The sequence below is a fragment of the Centruroides sculpturatus genome, unplaced genomic scaffold (genome assembly GCF_000671375.1).
Source record: "Centruroides sculpturatus isolate CEXI.00-Female unplaced genomic scaffold, Cexi_2.0 scaffold130, whole genome shotgun sequence".
NCBI classification, from domain to species: domain Eukaryota; kingdom Metazoa; phylum Arthropoda; class Arachnida; order Scorpiones; family Buthidae; genus Centruroides; species Centruroides sculpturatus.
The window spans coordinates 770,995-792,294 of record NW_019384364.1 but is presented as its reverse complement, the minus strand read 5'-3'; the positions used below and the strand labels follow the sequence as shown (position 1 = coordinate 792,294).

Here is a 21,300-nt window from a genome sequence, read left to right as displayed (position 1 = left end):
TATTTCATTTCCACTAAAAAAAATGAATAAAGGTTTATGGCTTTCTGAAACTACTTTTTTGAGTTTATGCTATTGAAACAAATAAATAAATAAAAAAATTAAAACATTTGTCGGTTTTGTTTACACCTGTATTGGGCCACATTGGAACTTGCCTTGGTCCGCATGCGGGCCGCGGGTTGGACATCCCTGGTCTAATAACAGGTAAAATGTTGTTTGCCATCTTAGTTTGTAGATAGTAATTGATTTGTGTGTGTGTGAATGTAAGATGGTGAAATTTTAATATTTTTAATGTCTGTTTTAAATTATAAAAAGTGTGTTGGTTTGCCTATTGAGGATTGCTGATAGTAAACTGGTTTGCCAATAGCATTAAAAATTACATTAGTAAATATACTGATAATTGGATTTTTTTTAAGTAAAAAATTTTTATACATTTTCACATTAAAGACAAGCCAAAATGCCACCTAAACAATTAACTTAATTAAAATTATTTGTTCAATCATGTTCATGTTTTAAAGTAAATTAATAGGTTTATACAATAATGAAAAAATAGTTTTTCCAAAAAGTACAAAACCAAGTAATTTATGTTGACAAAACCATAAGGCCTATCCAAAATGAAGAGAGACTATCAAATCTCATCTTAGAATATCTGCACATGCATTCTTGTTGCACGTGCAGATGAAGGTGTTGTGCAATACACAGGAGGTGCAATCACAAGCTTCATCTCTATGAAAATGTACAAAGCTGAAAAGGAGTCTAGCAAAATGCATAATTTCATATTACAAATGTTACAGACAAAAAGCAACAGTTCATCACTTTTGGAAGAAGTCAGAAGGACAAGCATTTATCACATGATTGAATTTTATAACAAGAATGAAAGTGACTGTTACAAGCTTCAAATTGAGTATTCGGAAACACTAAAGACAAAAAAAAAAATGAAAACAAAGCTTTGTTTCATAAGTACCCATCAATTTCCGTAAGAGCTAAAGCCCAGAAATTGAAAATCCCAAGGTATATGATATCCTATATTAAAACAAAGAAGCTGGAGATGGAGGCACATGTAGAACGTGTACCCAAGTACTCTGGCAGTCAGGAAATGCAAGTGAAGTCAGGATGTCAATGTGTACAAAAAATCTTTGAAGAAAATCTTTATCATTGATGATGAAATGTATGTTTCCTTCAATCCTTCAGATGTACCATGCAAGAAGTATTATCATGCAGAAGATTCAAAAGAAGTCAGTCACCTATGATGAAAAGGTCAAATCTCAATCTAAATTCTACAAATGATATCTCATCTGGAAAGTGATGGATCAATTCGACAATATATTTAGATATATTGTCGAATTGATCCATCACAAACCCTACATAGGCATTCAAGGTAGGCTTACACCTTTTATAAATCAATATTACGAGAGGGATGATTTCTTCTGGCCTGACATGGCAACAGTCCATTATGCAAGAAAAGTCACCGATACCTTAAGTAATTAATTAAAGGATGAAAACATCAATTTTGTACAAAAGATGAAAAATGCTCAAAACGTCCCATAAACAAGATGTGTCAAAAGATTTTGGGCACTCTGCAAAAGAGAATATGGAAGATGAAGGTTGCAACCAAAAAATTTGAGAGAATTTTGACAAGTTTGGCAAAATATCAGCAATAAGATGTCAAAGGAATTTGCAAAAGCTGTGATGGACAAAGTTGAAAGAAAACTTTGAGAAATAGCATAAAAGGGTGTTAAATGCAACTAATTGAATTTCTAAAGAAAGTAAATAACATTTGTTTCATAAAAGTGATAATTTTATCATAACATTTCAGTTTAAATCTGCAGCAATTGAAGTTTTGTCTCCCTTCACTTTGGACATGCCTTACAACTGAAAATAACTGCAAATTTTCATACACATCCTTAATTATTTACATTTATATGTGTATAGAGAGGTCAGCATATATTTGTATTAAAAGAAAAAATCATCTGTCAAACATGGAAAAAGGTGAAAACTGGCAGAGAAAGAACAACGACAAATTGATATTTTATGGCCACAATCACAAAACTATCATGCTGTAGCTATCCAAATAGAAAGCAGCAACACTGTTGTAGTTATCATTTTTTTAATATAGTTGTACGCAACTCAAAAAACAATAGTGGAATACCTAAGTTTAATGCAAGAGACGATAAGCAATTTTGAGGGTTGTAAGCAACAGTGTGACATTGGCATCAAAAATTGTGAATCAATTAGAGTTAAAACTTCATCTCCATACTGTTCAGAGTTAAAGTCATCAGGATGATTTAGGAGATTCTCTTTTTTGATTTTTCTCCTAACTAAAGCACATAAAATTACAAGATTGACTTATGCATGAGATTGCATGTCCTGGGATACAGAATGTGCCTATAGGTTATTTTTTCAGATAAAAAAAGTTATACGTGGATGGTCCAAATAGTATGAACTATTATTTTCATGATTTGTGCGAAGAAGAGATGATTTTATCTTAACAACAGGTGGATGGTGGTTCCATTATGGTGTGGTGTGCCATTTCTTGCAAGGTGAAAGTCACATATTGAATTCATAAATGGGTGAATGGATTTAAAACAGTATCGAAAGCCAATTGAAATTACTTTACTTTATGAAAATTAGCAGACAAAGTTTTATTTTATGCAAGATAATGCACCTGTCCATTCATCTTGCACCACAAAAAATTGCCTTCAGCAAAAAGAAGTCCAACCATTGGATTATCCACCTTAATCTCTAGATCTAAGCTTGATTTGAGAATATCTGGGGTGTCTTCTAAAGAACTGTATATGCTGATGGCAAACAATACAGTTCAATAAGACTTAAAGTTGCAGTGAAGAAAGCATGGCATGCTATACCAACTTCCATACTCAAAACATTGAGTATGCCAGACTGCATTTTTGAGATTATTCAAAAAAGTGGGTGGTCTGTGATTTTAATCTATTATTTGCAGTTGTTTTTTAGTTGTATATAAAGTTTGGTCAACATAAATTACCTGGTTTTCTACATTTTGGAAGAACTATTCCAACACTATTCTTTCATTATTGTATAAATCTATTTAATTTACTTTTTTAAAGCATATAAGCATGATCAAACCAATAATTTTAAGTTATCTGTTTATGTGGAATTAAAGCTTTGTCCACCACTGTACATGTGTCATTAATTAAAATATAAAACAAAAGTGTCAAATGTTTTTATTAAATCCAGTGGTACTCAGTCTTTTTTATTGGCAGGCCAAATTGCATGTAAGTTGTAGTTGGGTATGACATATCTATCAGATGCTGAATGGTTTAAACCCTCAAACATTGGTAGTTGGTTACTGATTTACTCCTGATTAAAAGCTGCATTCAAGTTTTCTATGTTTTCTTCATGTGCAATGTCTAGAAAGAGAGACCAGTTTTCCATAGAAAGCCCTTCCAAGAAGCACTGCTCTCCCATGTGTTGCATTGCCTTATCCCATCAATTCTACATTCAACTGGCCATGAATATTTTGTATATTATGTATACTAAAATTAAGCTTGTTTCTACTGTTTGTGAGTGGTGTGTTTACATATGTTAATCAGCTGCATCAATGTGTGCCAAGAGTTGTGGTTTGGGCATTACTGATTTAAACTAAAATAACATGTCATTTCTATTTTTTTGAATCATTACTTTATGATTTTTTTTAAGTATGTCATAGCATTATGCTGGATGGTTTAGCAGTTTCTTTACCTGTAATGCCTAGAATATAATAGTAATTATAGTTGACAAAATGGAATAAATTTGAATTTAACACTTTTTATGCACAGGCTCCTTTTTAATCACAGCAATTAAACAATTACAGCATGCTCTTTTTTCTCGTGCGATGAAACTTTTACTTTTGAAAATAGAAGGGAATTCAATTGGACCTAGTGCACCAATTTTTTGATTTGGAATCAAAATTTAAATATTACCAGTAACATCTTGAAAATTTATCATTTACTGGTAAATTTGCAATTCCTGATGCATATCATTTTTAAATCAAAGTTAGCAATTTCATTTTCCCAAACAAATCACTGGAAGATTAATTGGGATGAGATGATACAAGTAGGAAACAGTGTCTTCAGAGTCTGTTAGGGAATACTATCAAAGTACATTTATTCCTTGTGTATGTTTTGACATGAATGACTCAATAACTTTGAAACAAAATAACAAAGGATTTATGTATCATTCTGAATTTCAATATAATTTATAAAAGGTTAAACATGACTTGTTGCACATTAGTCATTATTATTTAATTTTATTTCTAAATCGACCTGTCAAGAATTTGTTTTTAATGAAAGACAGAGCCAGTAATTTTTATACCATTATACTTTACATAAAAATTGTAATTATGGAATAAATAGTACTGTCTTTTGGTGTTATATTTATTTGTTTGATGAATTAATTACATGCAGATACTTTTAATATTTTGAAAAGTCTTCCTCAAGGGAAAGAATATATATGAATTCGTACTCCTAGAACCTATTTCTGGTGTGACCCAAAAAGAATATATGAATTCATCAAACAAATAAATCTAACACCAAAAGATGGTGTCAAATAGGCCTATATCGTAAGGAATAAATAGTATCATATGTGATCATATAAAATTTTATTTGTATAAAAATATATTGTTAATTTTGTTCTACAATAATTCATTCTAATTTCACAATAAATTTTGAGTTTGCAAACACAAACTGCTGTTAAGAGATCTTTGTGGCAATTCTCCTCAGTGTTATGAAATGATTATTGAAAATGAGCAAATAGCAGCAACACTTACTAGCCAAGAGGTTGACATTTTTAAAGCACTTGTGATAATTTTTTTACTACTATCATAGAAGATTAGTTGAAATGGAATCTGTAGAAAACTTTTTTTTAATCATAGCAGAAATATGAAATTATGAAATGTGTGTTTTGAGAATTTTTCATATATCACATAAAAAGGAAGTAAGAACACACTGAGTGCAGTGTTAAGTTTATTTTTGCTGGTACTTTCAACAAATTTATGTTCTGTCTTTAAATTCTTGTTCGGTGAAAGCACTAGCAAAAATTTAAAAAATATTAATGCCACACACAGTGTTTTTTTACTTTTTTTTATGAAGTACATTTTATTTTTGATATACTTGTGCATTACTAATGAATATTTTAATAAGTAGTTATTAATTGTGGATTTTAAACATGAAACTTTTTTTGTCTAATCATGGGAAAAGCAACTTTAGACTTTATAAAAGTATAATAAATAAATAAAACCTATTTACTTGAGCCTCTAACCGGTGTGTGGAAAGTAATTTGTAAATCTGCAATGAAAGTTTCAAATTTATTGTAATTTTTAATTTCATTAAAATGAGTATTGCATTGTAGAAAATAATTAAAATTCTATTTAATGAGTGCAGTTATTTTATACACATCAATTTGTGTTTGTTTTAAATTTAATACTGGCAATCCCAAAGAACATCTAGTTAACATTTTCCCAGTAGAACATTTGGTATTTAAATCCTAAACTTAATATAATGTGTGTTTCAATACAGCAATTTTAACTAAATGATATCGGGAAAAGGCTATAATTCAGTTCCAAAAACAATCGGTGAAATAATCTGAAACCAACAAAAACCGAGGCAATTATTTCCATAAGAATTAATGTAAATCTAATTAATTCGTTTTAGACACTCCAAAATACATACCAAAAACAATTTTATAGATAACAAGTACAGTGGGTGATCGTTAACGAACAGTTGGATAACGAACACTTTTGCAAAAGATTTTTATGTTTGGATAACGAACCCTTCACAAAACATACAGAAAAGAAACGACATAAAATAGTGAATACCGATTGGTCTTCGCTTGTCTCCAGGTGACAATTCAAAACTTTTTGGATCTCTGGAGACAGATGTTCAACTGAATACCAATTAGATAGTATTTTTCTGAATTTTGAAACTCTTCCTTGTAATTCCAGCTTTTTGTTTACCTTTCTGACAAATAACTTTTCAGTCTTCGTGAGACTGTTGGGTGGGACTCAAGTTTTGTCTGTTTTTATTTATGGAAGGCGAGAGTTTGTCCCATTGGATATTCGTTAATGTTTTAATACCAAATTTCAAATTTCATCCAGCCTTGCATTTAAATACTTTTTGTGCACTAATTGATTTCTGTTCTCTGAACTTTTGTAAGTGCTTTTCTGAACTTTTCATTTAAAAAAGAAACTGATAATATTATGGAGCCTAAAAAGAGGAGTGTCAAGAACTGTGCTCGCTGTAGAAGCCAGGTAAGAGATAAAGCCAAGGTAGAAAGTGGGCACAAGATGTCTGATGTTACTAGGCAGTATGGCTTGAACAGGTGTACAGTAAACACAATCTTAGCTATGAAAGATTGTTCTTGATATATCAAGAAGTCTGAAGCAATCAAAGATCTTTTGAGGAAGTGGGAGGATATCAGAATAACAGGCATCCAAACCAGAATGATAATTGTTAATAGGCTTGGAGATCTCTAATTACAATGCTATTAATTACTTCCAAAAAATCCTGAAGAAGAGAGAAAAGCAATCGACATTGGACAGATTCTTTAACTCCCAAAACAGAAAAAACATTTAATAAAAATGCAAGACTGTGTATATATGTATTTTTATTATTACATATATACTTTCTTACTATGCTTATTTATATTTTTTATTTTTTGGAGTTTCCAGAATGAATTAATCAAATTCCCATAAAAACCTATGGTAAATCGATAATCGGTTAACGAACAATTCAGATAGTGAACAAAGTCTTGGAATGGATTATGTTCATTAACCGATCACCCACTGTACAGTGTTTAATACTAAAAACAACAAGAAATGAATATAAAAGACTAATATGTTGATCTCTGAAACAGAATTGCCATCGAACTGTTTTTTATTTATCCAAATTAATAATGACTGTTCGATGTCTTCAGTTGTTTGCAATTTGTTTCATTTGCACATTCATGCCTTTTGCTACATTAGCCTCCTTTATTGCTTTCTTTTTTGCCACAATGGAACTTATTGTGGATGGCGATTTTTCCATACATGCGGCTAATTTCAGCAATCTTAATGCTGCTCTAGTATTTTTCGACGATTTCCTTCAAGTCATGTCAAGTTGATCATGTTCCTGGCCTACTTCTTCAAAGGGCTGCTGGCTCTGGAAATTTTCTTTGGTCCCATGATGGAGCTAAAAGGAAAGGAAAGCAATGGAATTGTTTGACTATATGTGCAGGGTAATGCTCACACAATGAGAAACTCCACACTGAGCATGAGAACGTGTGGGTCACCCTTTGTTTTTGCAAAATTAGCAGCAAGGTCACGTAGGCATGCCAATGAAAACCAAGACAAATTTTTCATGGAAAAAATCAACAAAAACCAAAACCGACGATAACTGAGGTCAACGAAAATCAAGGTATTACTGTATATGTTGTATGTTGGTGCTGGGAGAAGCATCACAGTATCTTACCAATACAGTCGACCCCCCTATAAGATATAGATACGTTCCATTCTTTAGGAATCCGATTTCTTACGAGTCGTTCCAATCACAGCCCGACACGTGTCAAGTTTACGGACTACGGCTGATTGAAAGGTTTTCTTCCATAAAATTAATCGATTCTAGACTAATCCGACTCAACATTTCCAAAATACGTATATTTTTTTTGGAAATAATCCGTATAAACTACGCTATAAATAAAAAATTGTAGGATTACTTACCGAGTGTCACCATTCGACATCGCCATTGCTCAACATTGTTTTCGTCGCGGAACAGCTCAGCAAACCGCGGCCGATTTCTAATAACTTATTTTTCTGCGAATAGTTCCTTGAACTTCGGAGACATCATTAATATAAATAATTTTAATCGCCGTTGAATAAGAAATGTTTCTTTCACAAGAAATGTATAAAATTACAGTACTGTATTAGACTTACGGTACCTAATTTACATACTCTACAGACGATAGTTAGCGTAAAAATCTCCGTAGCGTGGCGCCACGCTAGACGGCGGAAATTATATATTTAATTATAACAAAGTTACAATAAGTTAATATATAATTATATATACAGTACATAATTTATATATAATTATATGTACAGTACCTAATTTATATATAATTTATATAATACTGTCCAGACGATAGAAATCCGTAGCGTGGCGCTACCGACAGCGGGAAAGTAGTTCGGCTGCCCGATGATGTTTGAGGTAATTATAGGGAATTTTTACTGTTTCTTACGGATACCGGTCACAATTTTTTCGTAGTTTTATAGGAATCGTAATTATAGGGGGGTCGACTGTATTCCAAAGAACAAATCTTAAACCTGCTTTAATGGCCTATTAACACTAGTCAGTCAGAATTTATAACAGTTCTTACTCTTTCTTTACCAGAATCTCTTATATTTAGAAAGATATGTTTGACATTGCTATGTTTTGCACAATACTTAATTTTCATATTTCTATTATGTTTTTTGGGATTTTTGAGAATTTTAGATTGATTTTTGAATAGATCCATAAAGTGAAATTTCAAAATACTGCATTAAAATAAAAATTAGCACTGTACATAATACTGTTCTTAGATAAATATGAACAGTATTTATCTACAGTGCTAAGTTTAAATGGATGAGTAGTACCCACAGCTTTTAATGTGATATCAAGACAAGATTTTTTAGTTACTTGACTTTTTCTGTTTTCAAGAACTAACATTTCATTTATTCGTATACTGGAACTATAGTTCTTTTATATGACAGTTGTCATTAATGGAAATCATTTTGTAAACAATCTTATTTTTTGTTTTGATTGTATTATATTTTTATCTCCATAATAATAAGTTTAAACTCTGCTTCAAAATTTTATTGTAATAAGCGTTCACTGAACAGTTAATGGTTAAATCTATAATTTTATTTTATGATGTTAACATAGTGCCATAAGTTTGCTACAATATTGATTAGTTTTTTTTAAATTAATGCATCCATTTATTGAAATTGATGTTAGTATGTAAATACTGTAGCTAATTTTGGTGGGGTGTTCAAGAAGTTTCCAGAAAGTGGTTAATATTTCTAAATGGAATGCTATATTTATAATTAACTGATATAACAATTCAACAAGTTTATAGTCACATCAGGTATTGGTTTAACCTAATCAGACTTCTTATTCCCAAATTAAGAGAGACATTTAAAGGTGTTCACCGTAGTTGCTAGATTGAAATGTTTTGTAGTGCAGTGGCTAGAAGCAAAGAGCACTGATTTCTACCAAAGAGCTACAAATAGTGGTGATATCATGGAAAATTGTGTATAACTGGTTGGTTGGTTGGTATACCAACCAACCAGACATTAAATTGAACATACGTTGTAAAATAAGTGCTAAATTCAATTTGTTGTCTTTTTTATTTATATTTTCTGGAAACTTTTTGAATATAGGGTATTCCTTGATTAATGCAGTTAATTAATCCTTCAATCCTATCATGTATATCAAAATTGTGTTAATCAAACTACATTATTTGTTAAGTAAAGACAGCCAATAAAACAATGTAAATTAAAACTTCTGCCGTGTATATAAAGGGATTGCCACAATTAATTTCGTGCATTAATCAAATCCCACATTAAAAAGGGATACCTGTAAGTCAGATATGGTTTATTTTTGATTATTTTTTCCTTTGTGGTGAAGGAAAAAATAATCTTTATAGTAATGGAATTAGTAGCTCAAAAGCATTTTGAAAGTTAATATGAAGATGTTCATATTCTCAATGATTAAAATACAGATTTAGTGTAATTTTTAATTATAGTGGAATACATCAAAATTTAATAAAATTACTTATTATATGAAAAAATCTGAAAACTTGTTCATAATTTGAAGTATAAATGAAAAGTTTCATCTGTAATTTCTCTTGTTAAGATCCTCAAAGATTTCCTACTTGTTATAAAACTGATTGTTGCATGGCTGTTTTTATCTATTGATGAATATTTTTAATGTATTGATAATTGAAATGTAAAAAATAGCTTGGTGACTGCTAGAAGTGAGCATTATCTGCCTTTTGAGTTAATTCATTTCTTGCAATCATTTGGAGAGAGAGATTCAAAGTGAAAAATTATTATAAATAGTATATCCATATATATTGTATCAACTGGATAGATAGATTACAAAAAATCAAACCTTTAAAGAATCCAGCAGTGAGGTTTACTAAATAATGTTTTCAATCATCTTCACTGGCCTTTTCCAGTTATGATGGAATAGAATGTGAAATTTTTAAATTTTTGGAATAGGCATTCTCTTACAAGCATTCCAATTCATGGAAACCTGATGATGACCATTAAAAATGGAAGAAAACATTTGTTTTGAAGAGAATTATTGCTGGTTTTAGGTAATTATTTATTTATAGAACGTGAATATTTAAAAAATATATATATAACAAAAATTCTAAAATAAATAAATAACAGAAATCATAGTTGAGATTAATAAAATAACTACGGAAATAAAATAAAAAGTAAAAATAAATGAATAAATGTCCTTTTTAATAAAATTAAATTTCATAAAAGGACCGCCATGTGGTACAAAAACTGTCCGCATCTCTACGGTTGATACAACCAGATTTTTTTATGCACTTTAAAATTTCCAATTTTTTTAGATATCTCGGTGTGTATATTAGATGTGGGTTTGATGATGGATGCCTGCTCCCATTGTACTTGTATGTCCTGATGTTGCAAGTAAGCTGCCAGCATTATCAAAATTTTTATCAATTGTATATTTATGTCCTTTGGGTTGTTGTAAATTACGCATAGTGGCACTCACGTAGACCAGTTTTGATTTGAAGTGGGATGGAGTAAATCCCCGCGGTCAAATTATGGTTATATTGTTTCTTATCATTCCTTAAAATTCTGAAGATCATCGGTTGTGTTGATATACAACTGTAACATTATTAAGTCTGGCTGCTTTCTTAAAGATGGGATATAATTTAAAATCATTCTTTGTTTTTGGTCTAACGACGTAGTCTGACATTTTGGTGTTTGAAAGGTTGTGATCAATTTCTGTATTATTTCTATCAGATAACCCTATTGCTCTGTGGTCTTTAAGATGTAATTCAGCTCCATTATTGTGTATCATATTCTGGTACAATGTATATATGCCCTTCTTATCAATGATCTAAAGGCTGTGAATTTGATGTCCTGGGGATCAGCACTTATGTGAAATTAAAATAGGTTGAAAACTTGTTTTCCTGTATATCTTGGTCCAAATTTCACTATATTTGCAGGAGATGGAAATGTATTACTGTTGTTTCACTCTCCTGGTCTAATTGTAGGAGTTATTCGTAGCGGTTATCATTGAGTACTTTTAAAAACTGCTGCAGGTTTGATTTTCTCTGCCACAAGATGAAGTGTCATCAACATATCTTGCATATAAGATAATGAAGTGTTGGAATTTGGGTAAAATGATTTTCTAATTGTCACACTACCAGTTCACAAAGAATTGGTGATGTGGGACTGCCCATAGCATTTCTCAAGTGTGTGCAGATGGTTGTCATTTATGGCTTGTCTAAACACATCATCATTATTAAGAATGATGCATTAGAACTACAGTATAGTCCTAGACATTTTTAAAGTGCACAAAAAATCCACTTGAATTAACCATAGAGATGCAGACAGCTTGTCTACCGCAAGGCGATCTTTTTATGAAATTTAATATTTTATTAAAGGATATTTATTAGTTTATTTTACTTTTTATTTTTTATTTATTTTAGAATTCTTGTTATCGTTTTTAAAATTTTTGTATTCACACTCTATTGTAACTGAAGATGGTCAGTGAAGCAGATTGAAAATGTTATTACTTAGTAAATTTCATTGTTGGATTTTTAAAGGTGTGATTTTTTTTTTTTTTTAATAAACAGTATATAAAAAATTATATATATAATGACTTCTGACTCCAAACCAAAACAGTGCTTAGTTCAATATATCTTCACTAACATTTTCGAACTTAGTTCTTCTTCAGGTAAATAAAAGAAAACAGGCAGAATTGATGTTATTTGAACATATCTTTTTCAAACGAATTCTGAAAAGCAGTATTCTAAGGAAATCCATGCAATCGTCGTCTTAATTTGCGCATGCTCATGCATTTGAAAAAGATATGTTCGAATAACATCAGTTCTGCCCGTTTTCTTTTATTTACCTGAAGAAGAACTAAGTTCGAAAACGTTAGTGAAGATATATTGAACTGAGCACTGTTTTGGTTTGGAGTCAGAAGTAAGTCATATAGTTTACAGTGTGTATAGATGTGATTATATATAATATTCTCAAGAATGCATTTTGGCATAGGATAACAAAAGGCCATCAAAAACAGTAGTTTGTATTGATGATAAATTAATTAAAGAAGTGAAAATGGCCTTTAAAATCCAACAGTGGTTTATTTCTAGTGATATAAAATGAATTTATTTATATACAGAAATTATAAGAACCTTGAACATTTTTGAGGAATTTAAAGATGTGGAATTTTTCAGAATATGTGCATTATAATATCTTGTAAAGGGTAAAATGAAATAATTTTCAGTTTCAAATCATTTGCTGAAATATCATAGGCTTTGTGTTCTAATTTTCAAGTTTTGAAGAATAGATCCGAAGAGAATAGCTTGGAATAAATTTCATTTTCTTGTATGTAAAACGATTCTGCTTTACTATTGAACATGTCGTAGGACATACTTCAAGAGATTGTTGCATTTTTTTTTTTTTCATACATTTTTACTCCTTACAAATTGCCGAGAAGCCTCATTACATTTAAATTTTGAAGGGTTAATATTGAACTTTCTAATTAGTAAACCATCTGTTTAACACATCTTTCTTTAAGTAAAAAGTCCAAAGCTGATAATTTTATATAATTAGTTTACATTGCTTGAATAAACTTTTTTTTCTCTGTTTGTTTCTCAAGACATACGAATTATCCAGGATTTAATAAGCATACATCCAGGGCCCGCTCTAGCGGTTACGTCACCCTGGACAAAAAGACAAATTGCCGCCCCTTAAGAAAATATATATATATATATACATACTAGCTGCAAGGACCCGCTTTGCTGGGTTTTTATTTGTGTGTAATATAGTTTTTTTTATATATAAAAGACTGTTTTTCTAAGTAATCTAGAATCTAGCTGCAAGGACCCGCTTCGCTGGGCAAAAAGTAACGATAGTGAAGATTAAGATAATTACATTATAGCTAANGCTATGTTTTCATAGGTAAATTTACTGAGAATTGTAGTTTTGTTTTCATTAATTAACAAAGATTTTCAGAAGAATAATTGAAATTATTTTTAACAGTATTACTGAAATAATTTTAGAAAATCAGATTTTAAACTAAAATTGTTATTTAAATTTCATTCACTCCATCTGTAACAGCTTGAGTAAATATTTACTAAGGATGTTTTTAAGTAGAAATATTGAAATCAACTTTTCAAATGAAGACTAATTTGTTTTTGTAAACCTGAAAATTGAGGTCAATTTTGTTTTCAAATCTCGCCTTCATTTTTGAATATAAAGCAAATTTTATTTTTTTTTAAATGCAATGGATTTAAATAACTATACTGATTATTATTTAAATCCATTGCTATTAATAAAAAAAAATTTGTCGTACAGTAATACAATTGGAGTAGATTGGCACCGGTTTCTAGTAATCACTGGAGTATGAAATAAAAATATAAAAGTTTGATTTTGTTGATTTTGCATGTTTGCTCTAGACACTTGTGTCTAATCTTGAAGAGGCATGTAAGGAATACATGCTGGATAGTGAGTAAAACTGAAATGATTAATCTTATCTCTGCATTCAAACACACAGATTATATGATTGAGTTGGGTAGTGAACAACTGGAACAAGCAAATGAGATTGTATATTTGGGAAGCTTGATAGATAGGAATGAAAGGATAGATGGTGAAATCACCAGAAGGTGAATGCTGGAGCATAGGTGATGGGTGCAATGAGCAAATTTGCATGGGATAAAAAGATGTCCAAATGTGTACAAATGACTATATGGGGGTGTGTTGTTGCTTCAGTGTTTATGTATGGTAGTGAAACTTGGGTGTGGCAGAAGAGTGCCAATAGTAGCGGTGTAAGGAACTGAATTTGAGCTGTATTATTATTTAATTTTTATTTTGCTTTTTATTCTATTTTGTTTGGGGTTTATGCTTAGTTAGGATGAAGGTTCCCTCACCACTCACCTTAGTAACGAAAAAGAAAAAGAGATGAAGGAAAAACAAACTCACTGACTAGACAAAGCGCTGTAGGGAAACTAAGGCACACTTGTGCTCCCGGCGGAAGTTTGAAAGAAGTTTCACAGAAAGAAGGGGGAAACACCCCACACGCACAAAGTAAAGAACTTGCTAAACCTTGATAAAATAAGTATCCCAAATATGTAATAAAAAGAATAATGTAAAAGAATAATTGTAAAAGGATTTAATGTTGGAAACTAGGCTGCCCAGGAAATGACATGCAAATTTATTGTTAAAAGTATTTAAATGATGGGAGTGGTTCCAGAGATAATTGTGACATTACCTCAGAGTATAAAACAAGCACAAGCAGAGAAGACAAGCAAGGTGATCCCCAGACAGGGATAGAGTGAGGTGAATTCCAGAGAAAGATCGAGGTTAGTTCCAGAGTGAGATTGGAAGCAAGTCAGAATAGTGATTAGAAGGAAATAGGATGAAGGAAAAAAAGTTCCTATTATTGAGGTGACGGATAGGATTATAGTTTCTAAGATTCCTTGTTCATACTGACTTTGTACATAGTTATTTATGGTGCATGCATAAGCCCAGGCCTGGCATACTAACCGTGAACCTGCCTTAAGTACCAGTTAGGTTAAGTCATAAAGTTCGGTGATAGTCCCAAACACCTTTCTGCCACATAGTTCATACATTTATATCAAACTCATTACTCTATTTAAAATTAGGTCCTATGTTGGCTTTGGCGAGAAAAATCGTGATTTGGGTGTTTCAGCTAAGAGCAAACAGGTGACAAATCCCAAAAATACAGTCTTTGGATTCAAGAGGTTAATTGGTAGAAAATTCAGGGACCCAGCAGTACAGACTGAAATAACATATCTACCATATCAAGTGATTGAACTTCCCAATGGCGATATTGGAATTAAGGTAAGAAACTTTTTAAAGTAACTTTGTAGTTTTGTTAATATATTTTCATACATGCATACTACTGCTTTGGTAGAAAAAGTTTTATTACTGTCTTTGAAAAGGCAATTAAATTTACTCTTATAAACTGTAGATTTAGTATCAGGTTTCTGCATACAAAATGGCAAATTTGCACACTATTTTCTTAATTTTAATTCATAAAAAAAAAAAAACAAATGCCACTAGTTATGTAACTTAAAATCTTAATCTGTACTTAATGAACTGTTTATATTCTCATTAAAATTAATTTAAAATTATATAACAACAAACTTAAGAACACGCTAAAAATAAATTTTTAGTTAAAAACAAGTAAAATTACACTTTTTCTATTTTCAACTTCGAGGATTCTATGAGCCAAAAAACGAAAAATGATTTATATTTATACATTGTAAATTTAAAGATGGGGATAGAGGATTTGAAGCATCAAATGGACAGATTGTTGATGGATAGAAATTATTTTAAGTGCTTTTTAAGAGAGCAATATGTACCAGCAGCGTTTAGAGGCCTGATGGCGAAATGCATTTGGATCGTATTAATAAAATAATGATTGTTCCTTGCCATTTATTTGTCATTTTTTGGCTCATAGAATCCTCGAAATCAGAAATAGAAAGAGTATAATTTTACTTGTTTTTAACTAAAAAATTTATTTTTAGTGTGTTAATATTTATACCGATCCCATTGGTTTTTAATAATTGAATTTATATGTAAACTTAAGAACAACAAAATTAGAATTAAATTTTCAGGACAATTTCATTATGAATTTTTAAACTTGGACACAATGCAATGGAAGCACTTCAACATTAAGGCATTTTCGGAAGATACAACTAGTGAATGGATAATGTGGTGCTAGTTCACAAAATTTCAATTTGGAGAAATGGCCCATGTAACCAATCAAAATATGCTGTAGTTAACTTTGAAATAGTCATTTCTTGAATGTGATGTATAGCAAACTGTAAGAGACGTTGCAGAGAAAACCTAGGGTTACATTATATGTTTCCCAGCATTTAGCATCCATTGAAAAATAGGTACTGCTGAATTAATAGAAAAGAACAATATGCACGAATTAAAAGTATTGAATTCTTTCCTTAGACTTAACAGAATGCAAAGTGTAAACTTCTACTCTTACACACAACATTTTTGTATGATGAAAAGTGAATAGTTTGACATCATTCAATGCTTGATAACAGTGATACACTGAAATATGTATCGGTCCTCACTCAAAGATTATAGTGCAGTTTAGTAGTATGCAGTTGGTATTATGCATTCTTAAAATCATGTGAAATCATAAATGCAGATGAATATTGTACACATCCTCCAATAAATTCATGAAAAATTGTGCAAGAAACAAATTATCAGGCAATAGACATGATATCCTACTGCTTGGCCACATTTGCCAACTCGTGTTTGGTTAGGCCAGTATTGCGTATGTCTGGATGGTGAGAGATGAGATATGAAATATCCTTGATATAATTGAAGTTTAAGTCAAGAACCAAAATTTTTGTGGTTCTTGACTCAAACTTGAGTCTCAAGGAGTAGGAAGCAAATACCTCTGTAATCTCAGCTATCCAAATGTCTGTTCTGGAATAGTATATCAGTTGTTTACTATTTAATTTTAATACATTTCCAATTTTTACATGTATATTAATAATTTGCAAACATTAGATTACTTGAAGTTTAGAAATCAAAATGAGATTTATTCCTATAAACCCTATGTATTTTTTTGTTCTATTACGTTGTTGTGTGTTCATCAGAAAAGTTAGGCATTTTTGGATTTTTTATTTAATGAAATGTCTTGTTTTAAGCTTTAATAATTTTGCAACTCTGGAAACTTTTTAATTGGTTAAAATTATTAATTAGAAAAAATTTTAATTTGCAAAATTTAAGAAGATAACTCATTAGAAAGAAAGGTAGATATATATAGACTTTTTCCTCTCTCTTAATTTTTTTAAGAGACACATGCCATATATCTTGTAATAAATGTCTCCCACATTTAATTACCAAACTGGCTGACCAATTAGCATTTATTAGCCTACAGTTATGTTCTACAAAAAATAAAGAGACTGAGTAAAGAACAGATCAAAATATACAGATATAGCAAAGGACAATGACCCCTTTTGCTAATTTTAGTTAACCAATTCAGATCTGATGCATTCAAAAACAAAACCAGAAATTCCTTAGTTTTGGTTTCACCTGAGAATGGCATATATTCAAGTCTTTGCTGTAAGGCTGCATTTATGTAAATGCAAGAAGAGTGAAAAATGCATGAAAATGAACTTCTTACATTAGAATTTGCAATTGTGACATTGTGTGCATTTCTCACTTTTGCATAAATGAAGGAATGAGCGTGGTGGTTCGGATAATTGGCATTCTACTGTTTATCGTTATTATTGTTAATGTAATAAACAGTTATGCAACCACCAGCTAAATATCCTTGGCATTTCTACAACTATTAGAAGACTCACGAGTCACTGATTTAGACTACTTCATTGCTGAATATTTTCTTTGGTATGAAGTGGTTTAAAAACACCTTTGGGGAATTCAAACTTTTTTAATGGAATAGATAAACTTTTATGTTGTTGGCAAGAAGTGTGATTATGGAAGAGCTTAATTTAATTAAATTAAATTATAATAGATTTTTTAGGGAAACAGAAATAAATTTTATTATTTTATTTCATTTGCAACATGCAGCAACCTGTTAAATAGCAAATATTTCTAATTTTTATTTTGCTTGAAACCTCTTATTGTGTTAACTTAAAACTTAGCAGGTCTCTCTAAATGATTCTCATTACATTCATGTTTCAAAAACTATGAATATAAGAAGTAAATTTGTAATATTTTGTTTTATAAAAGTATAACAAACATTGCAAAGCCTAATATGTATATAGAAACATCACCAAATGATCGCCTAAATAATTGGGCTATAACTCTGCTAATTTAATAATTAATAAGTAATTTGCTACTAGAGGTAGATGTTAGGTGCCATCTCTTAATTAATAATTATAATTTTTAATTTATTAAATAATTTAGAACCATCTGGAAGAAAATAATTTTTTTTCCACTGATGGTTCTAAATGTCTACTCACCTAACGTCTACCTCTAGTAGCAAGTTACATAATTTAATTATTAAATTAGCTGAGTTATAGCCTGATTATTTATACAATCGTTTAGTGACGTTTTATAAAAACAATGAATTAAAAAAATAAACAGCTAACAATTTAAAACTGATGACTTTTAATTAAAAGTACTAAATTTGATTGGTCAATTTGTTTAAGAATAAGGTTATTACTTTAGGTGCAAAACATCAGTTAAAAATTTTATTTTGTCTCACAAGCATGAGCATAATTCCATGCAATACCGATTTTGACCTTGGCAATAATAATTCTCATTTCCTTGAAAATGCAAAAGAAAGTGTACACAATCAGATGAAAAAATTCTCTGGATCCTAATCTCAAGTTAGCACTCGACAGTGAGGGACAGATATATCCGTCCAGGGCAATCGTGTGGCAGTGAGGAGGGATGGATAAAATTCGTTCATTAAATTCTTTTGGGGTATCACCGAAAACTACCACCAAAAAAAAAATTTGCATAAAAATGAATTATGTAACAATAAAAAAAGACTTTTCTTTACTAGACATAACTGTTTACAAAATGTTTTTCTGAAATGGTAATGAGAAAAAAAACGTGTGGAAAAATACTTCAAAAATTTCCCACGTTTATTCTCCACTACATTGGGATAGCACAGGCATGGCCAACATATGGCCCATGGGCCGGATCCGGCCCGTCTAATGAATTTATGCAGCCCACGATTAATCTTTCAATATTAGCTACTGAAGTCCAAATAGCTTGATGAAAATTCTAACTCCTAAAAAAACAAAGGTCAACAATTCACTGCATGCTTAGAGTTAACCCTCCATTACAAATCTCGTAAGTACAGCGTAGAATGCTGATAAAACATGATAATGTGAAAAATGTACAGTCGACCCCCCCCTATAAGATATAGATACGTTCCAATTTATTAGGAATCCGATTTCTTACAAGTCATTCCAATCACAGCCCGACATGTGTGAAGTTTACGGACTACGGCTGATTGAAAGGTTTTCTTCCATAAAATTAATCGATTCTACACTAATCCGACTCAACATTTCCAAAATACGTATATTTTTTAGTAGTTTTATAGGGACCGTAATTATATGGGGGTCGACTGTATCTGTAATCTCTCTGTATAATTTAATTTCTACGGGGTGACACCACAGTGAGATCTTGCACCATCTCAAAATCTTAGGGCAGCCTCTGGTTCAGCCTGTGAAAAAGTTTTCTTTCCAATTTGTCCCGGAGGCAAAAACTGGTGGCTCCCCTGGGATAGCACCATACCTGACTATCCCACTGTTGAAAGGTTAACTTATTAGAAATTATTGAAATTTACAAACAGTAATATCAAATACTGCTATTATACTGGTATAAGTTGACTTTGTCCTATAACATCAACTGTCAATAGTTCTTAACCTTTCAGTCCCATACACCTTCCCTGAAAATAGAAATCATCTGCAGGAACTTTTTGAATGTCCAAAAATGCAAACTTTTTACTGTCAAATAGTTTTTAACAGTTCATCTAATTTTTTTTCTTTTTTATTTAAAGAAATTTAAATAAAGATTAGTGTAATAGTACTTTAAATTTGCAATTTAAAGTATTATTGTACTAATTCTACTAATAAAGTTTAGCAATATAAAAAATAAATTAGAAGTTACAGAAGACTTAAAATATTTTTCTTTTAAAGTTAACTGCTTCTAGACTCTTGTATAAATTTTTTTAACTAGAAAAAAAATTACTGGTGTAACTTTATGGTTGATAGCAGTTATGAAACTTTCCCTGCATACTTCCTGGAAGTACCTATACAAGTTGGAAAATGCTGAACCATGTTTTAAAATGCCTTTTTATCTTAATTTCCATTACATCATCAATGCAATGCTATTAGATCAAATGCTACTTTTAAAAAACACTGGATTCTTATTGTGCTAAACTAAGGCCAATTAAGTAATTTGGCTAAAAGTAGGTGGCTTAATTTAGATTATTCTGGAAGAAAATGTCGGCACAGAGTGGGACTCCAACCTTGCAACTTAAGCTTAATGTGCGGATGACTTACAAATTATACTACCCAGTCAGATCTCCATCCAATCTTCATTTTCAGACCAGTTAGTCAATTTAGGTATAACCATACTGGTCACAAGACTATGGTTTAATTGCCCACCTTTATCCAAATTTATTAATTCCATAATTTGCCTTAATGTAGCCCGACAAGAATAGGCCATTTGTTGAATAATTAATTTAATTATCAGGTTGTTTGTATATTATTAAAAATTAGAATTATTTAAAAACTTAAAATATATTTTACTTGCTTTATTTGTCTGTCTGTTAAGAAGTAGCATTTTTTTTTTTCCAAAGTTACCTACAACACTGTACATGCATTAAATTAGTAAATAAACCATTACAGAATATATAGTCTGAATAATAATTATAAAATAGTTTGGTTATTAAAATGCATGTTTAGAATTTTCATTTAAATAGTCAATCCTGGACTGTTTCATATAAATTTATAAAAACAATTCATCAGATTGTTTTTGCTTTCAAACTTAAAAAAATATAATTACCAAGTATGCTTAGCTATGTTTTCATAGGTAAATTTACTGAGAATTGTAGTTTTGTTTTCATTAATTAACAAAGATTTTCAGAAGAATAATTGAAATTATTTTTAACAGTATTACTGAAATAATTTTAGAAAATCAGATTTTAAACTAAAATTGTTATTTAAATTTCATTCACTCCATCTGTAACAGCTTGAGTAAATATTTACTAAGGATGTTTTTAAGTAGAAATATTGAAATCAACTTTTCAAATGAAGACTAATTTGTTTTTGTAAACCTGAAAATTGAGGTCAATTTTGTTTTCAAATCTCGCCTTCATTTTTGAATATAAAGCAAATTTTATTTTTTTTTAAATGCAATGGATTTAAATAACTATACTGATTATTATTTAAATCCATTGCTATTAATAAAAAAAATTTGTCGTACAGTAATACAATTGGAGTAGATTGGCACCGGTTTCTAGTAATCACTGGAGTATGAAATAAAAATATAAAAGTTTGATTTTGTTGATTTTGCATGTTTGCTCT

The 21,300-nt window shown here is 30.5% G+C and overlaps 1 protein-coding gene across 1 annotated transcript in view; it reads left to right on the top strand.

Moving 5' to 3' along the window:
• The window catches only part of LOC111642250 (heat shock 70 kDa protein 4-like), a 44,938-nt gene that overhangs the window by 9,862 nt on the left and 13,776 nt on the right, over positions 1 to 21,300 (top strand). The window contains exon 2 of the mRNA XM_023388565.1: positions 14,899 to 15,097. Coding sequence (XP_023244333.1) covers positions 14,899 to 15,097 — 199 coding nt within the window. The remainder of the gene's footprint in view (positions 1 to 14,898; positions 15,098 to 21,300) is intronic.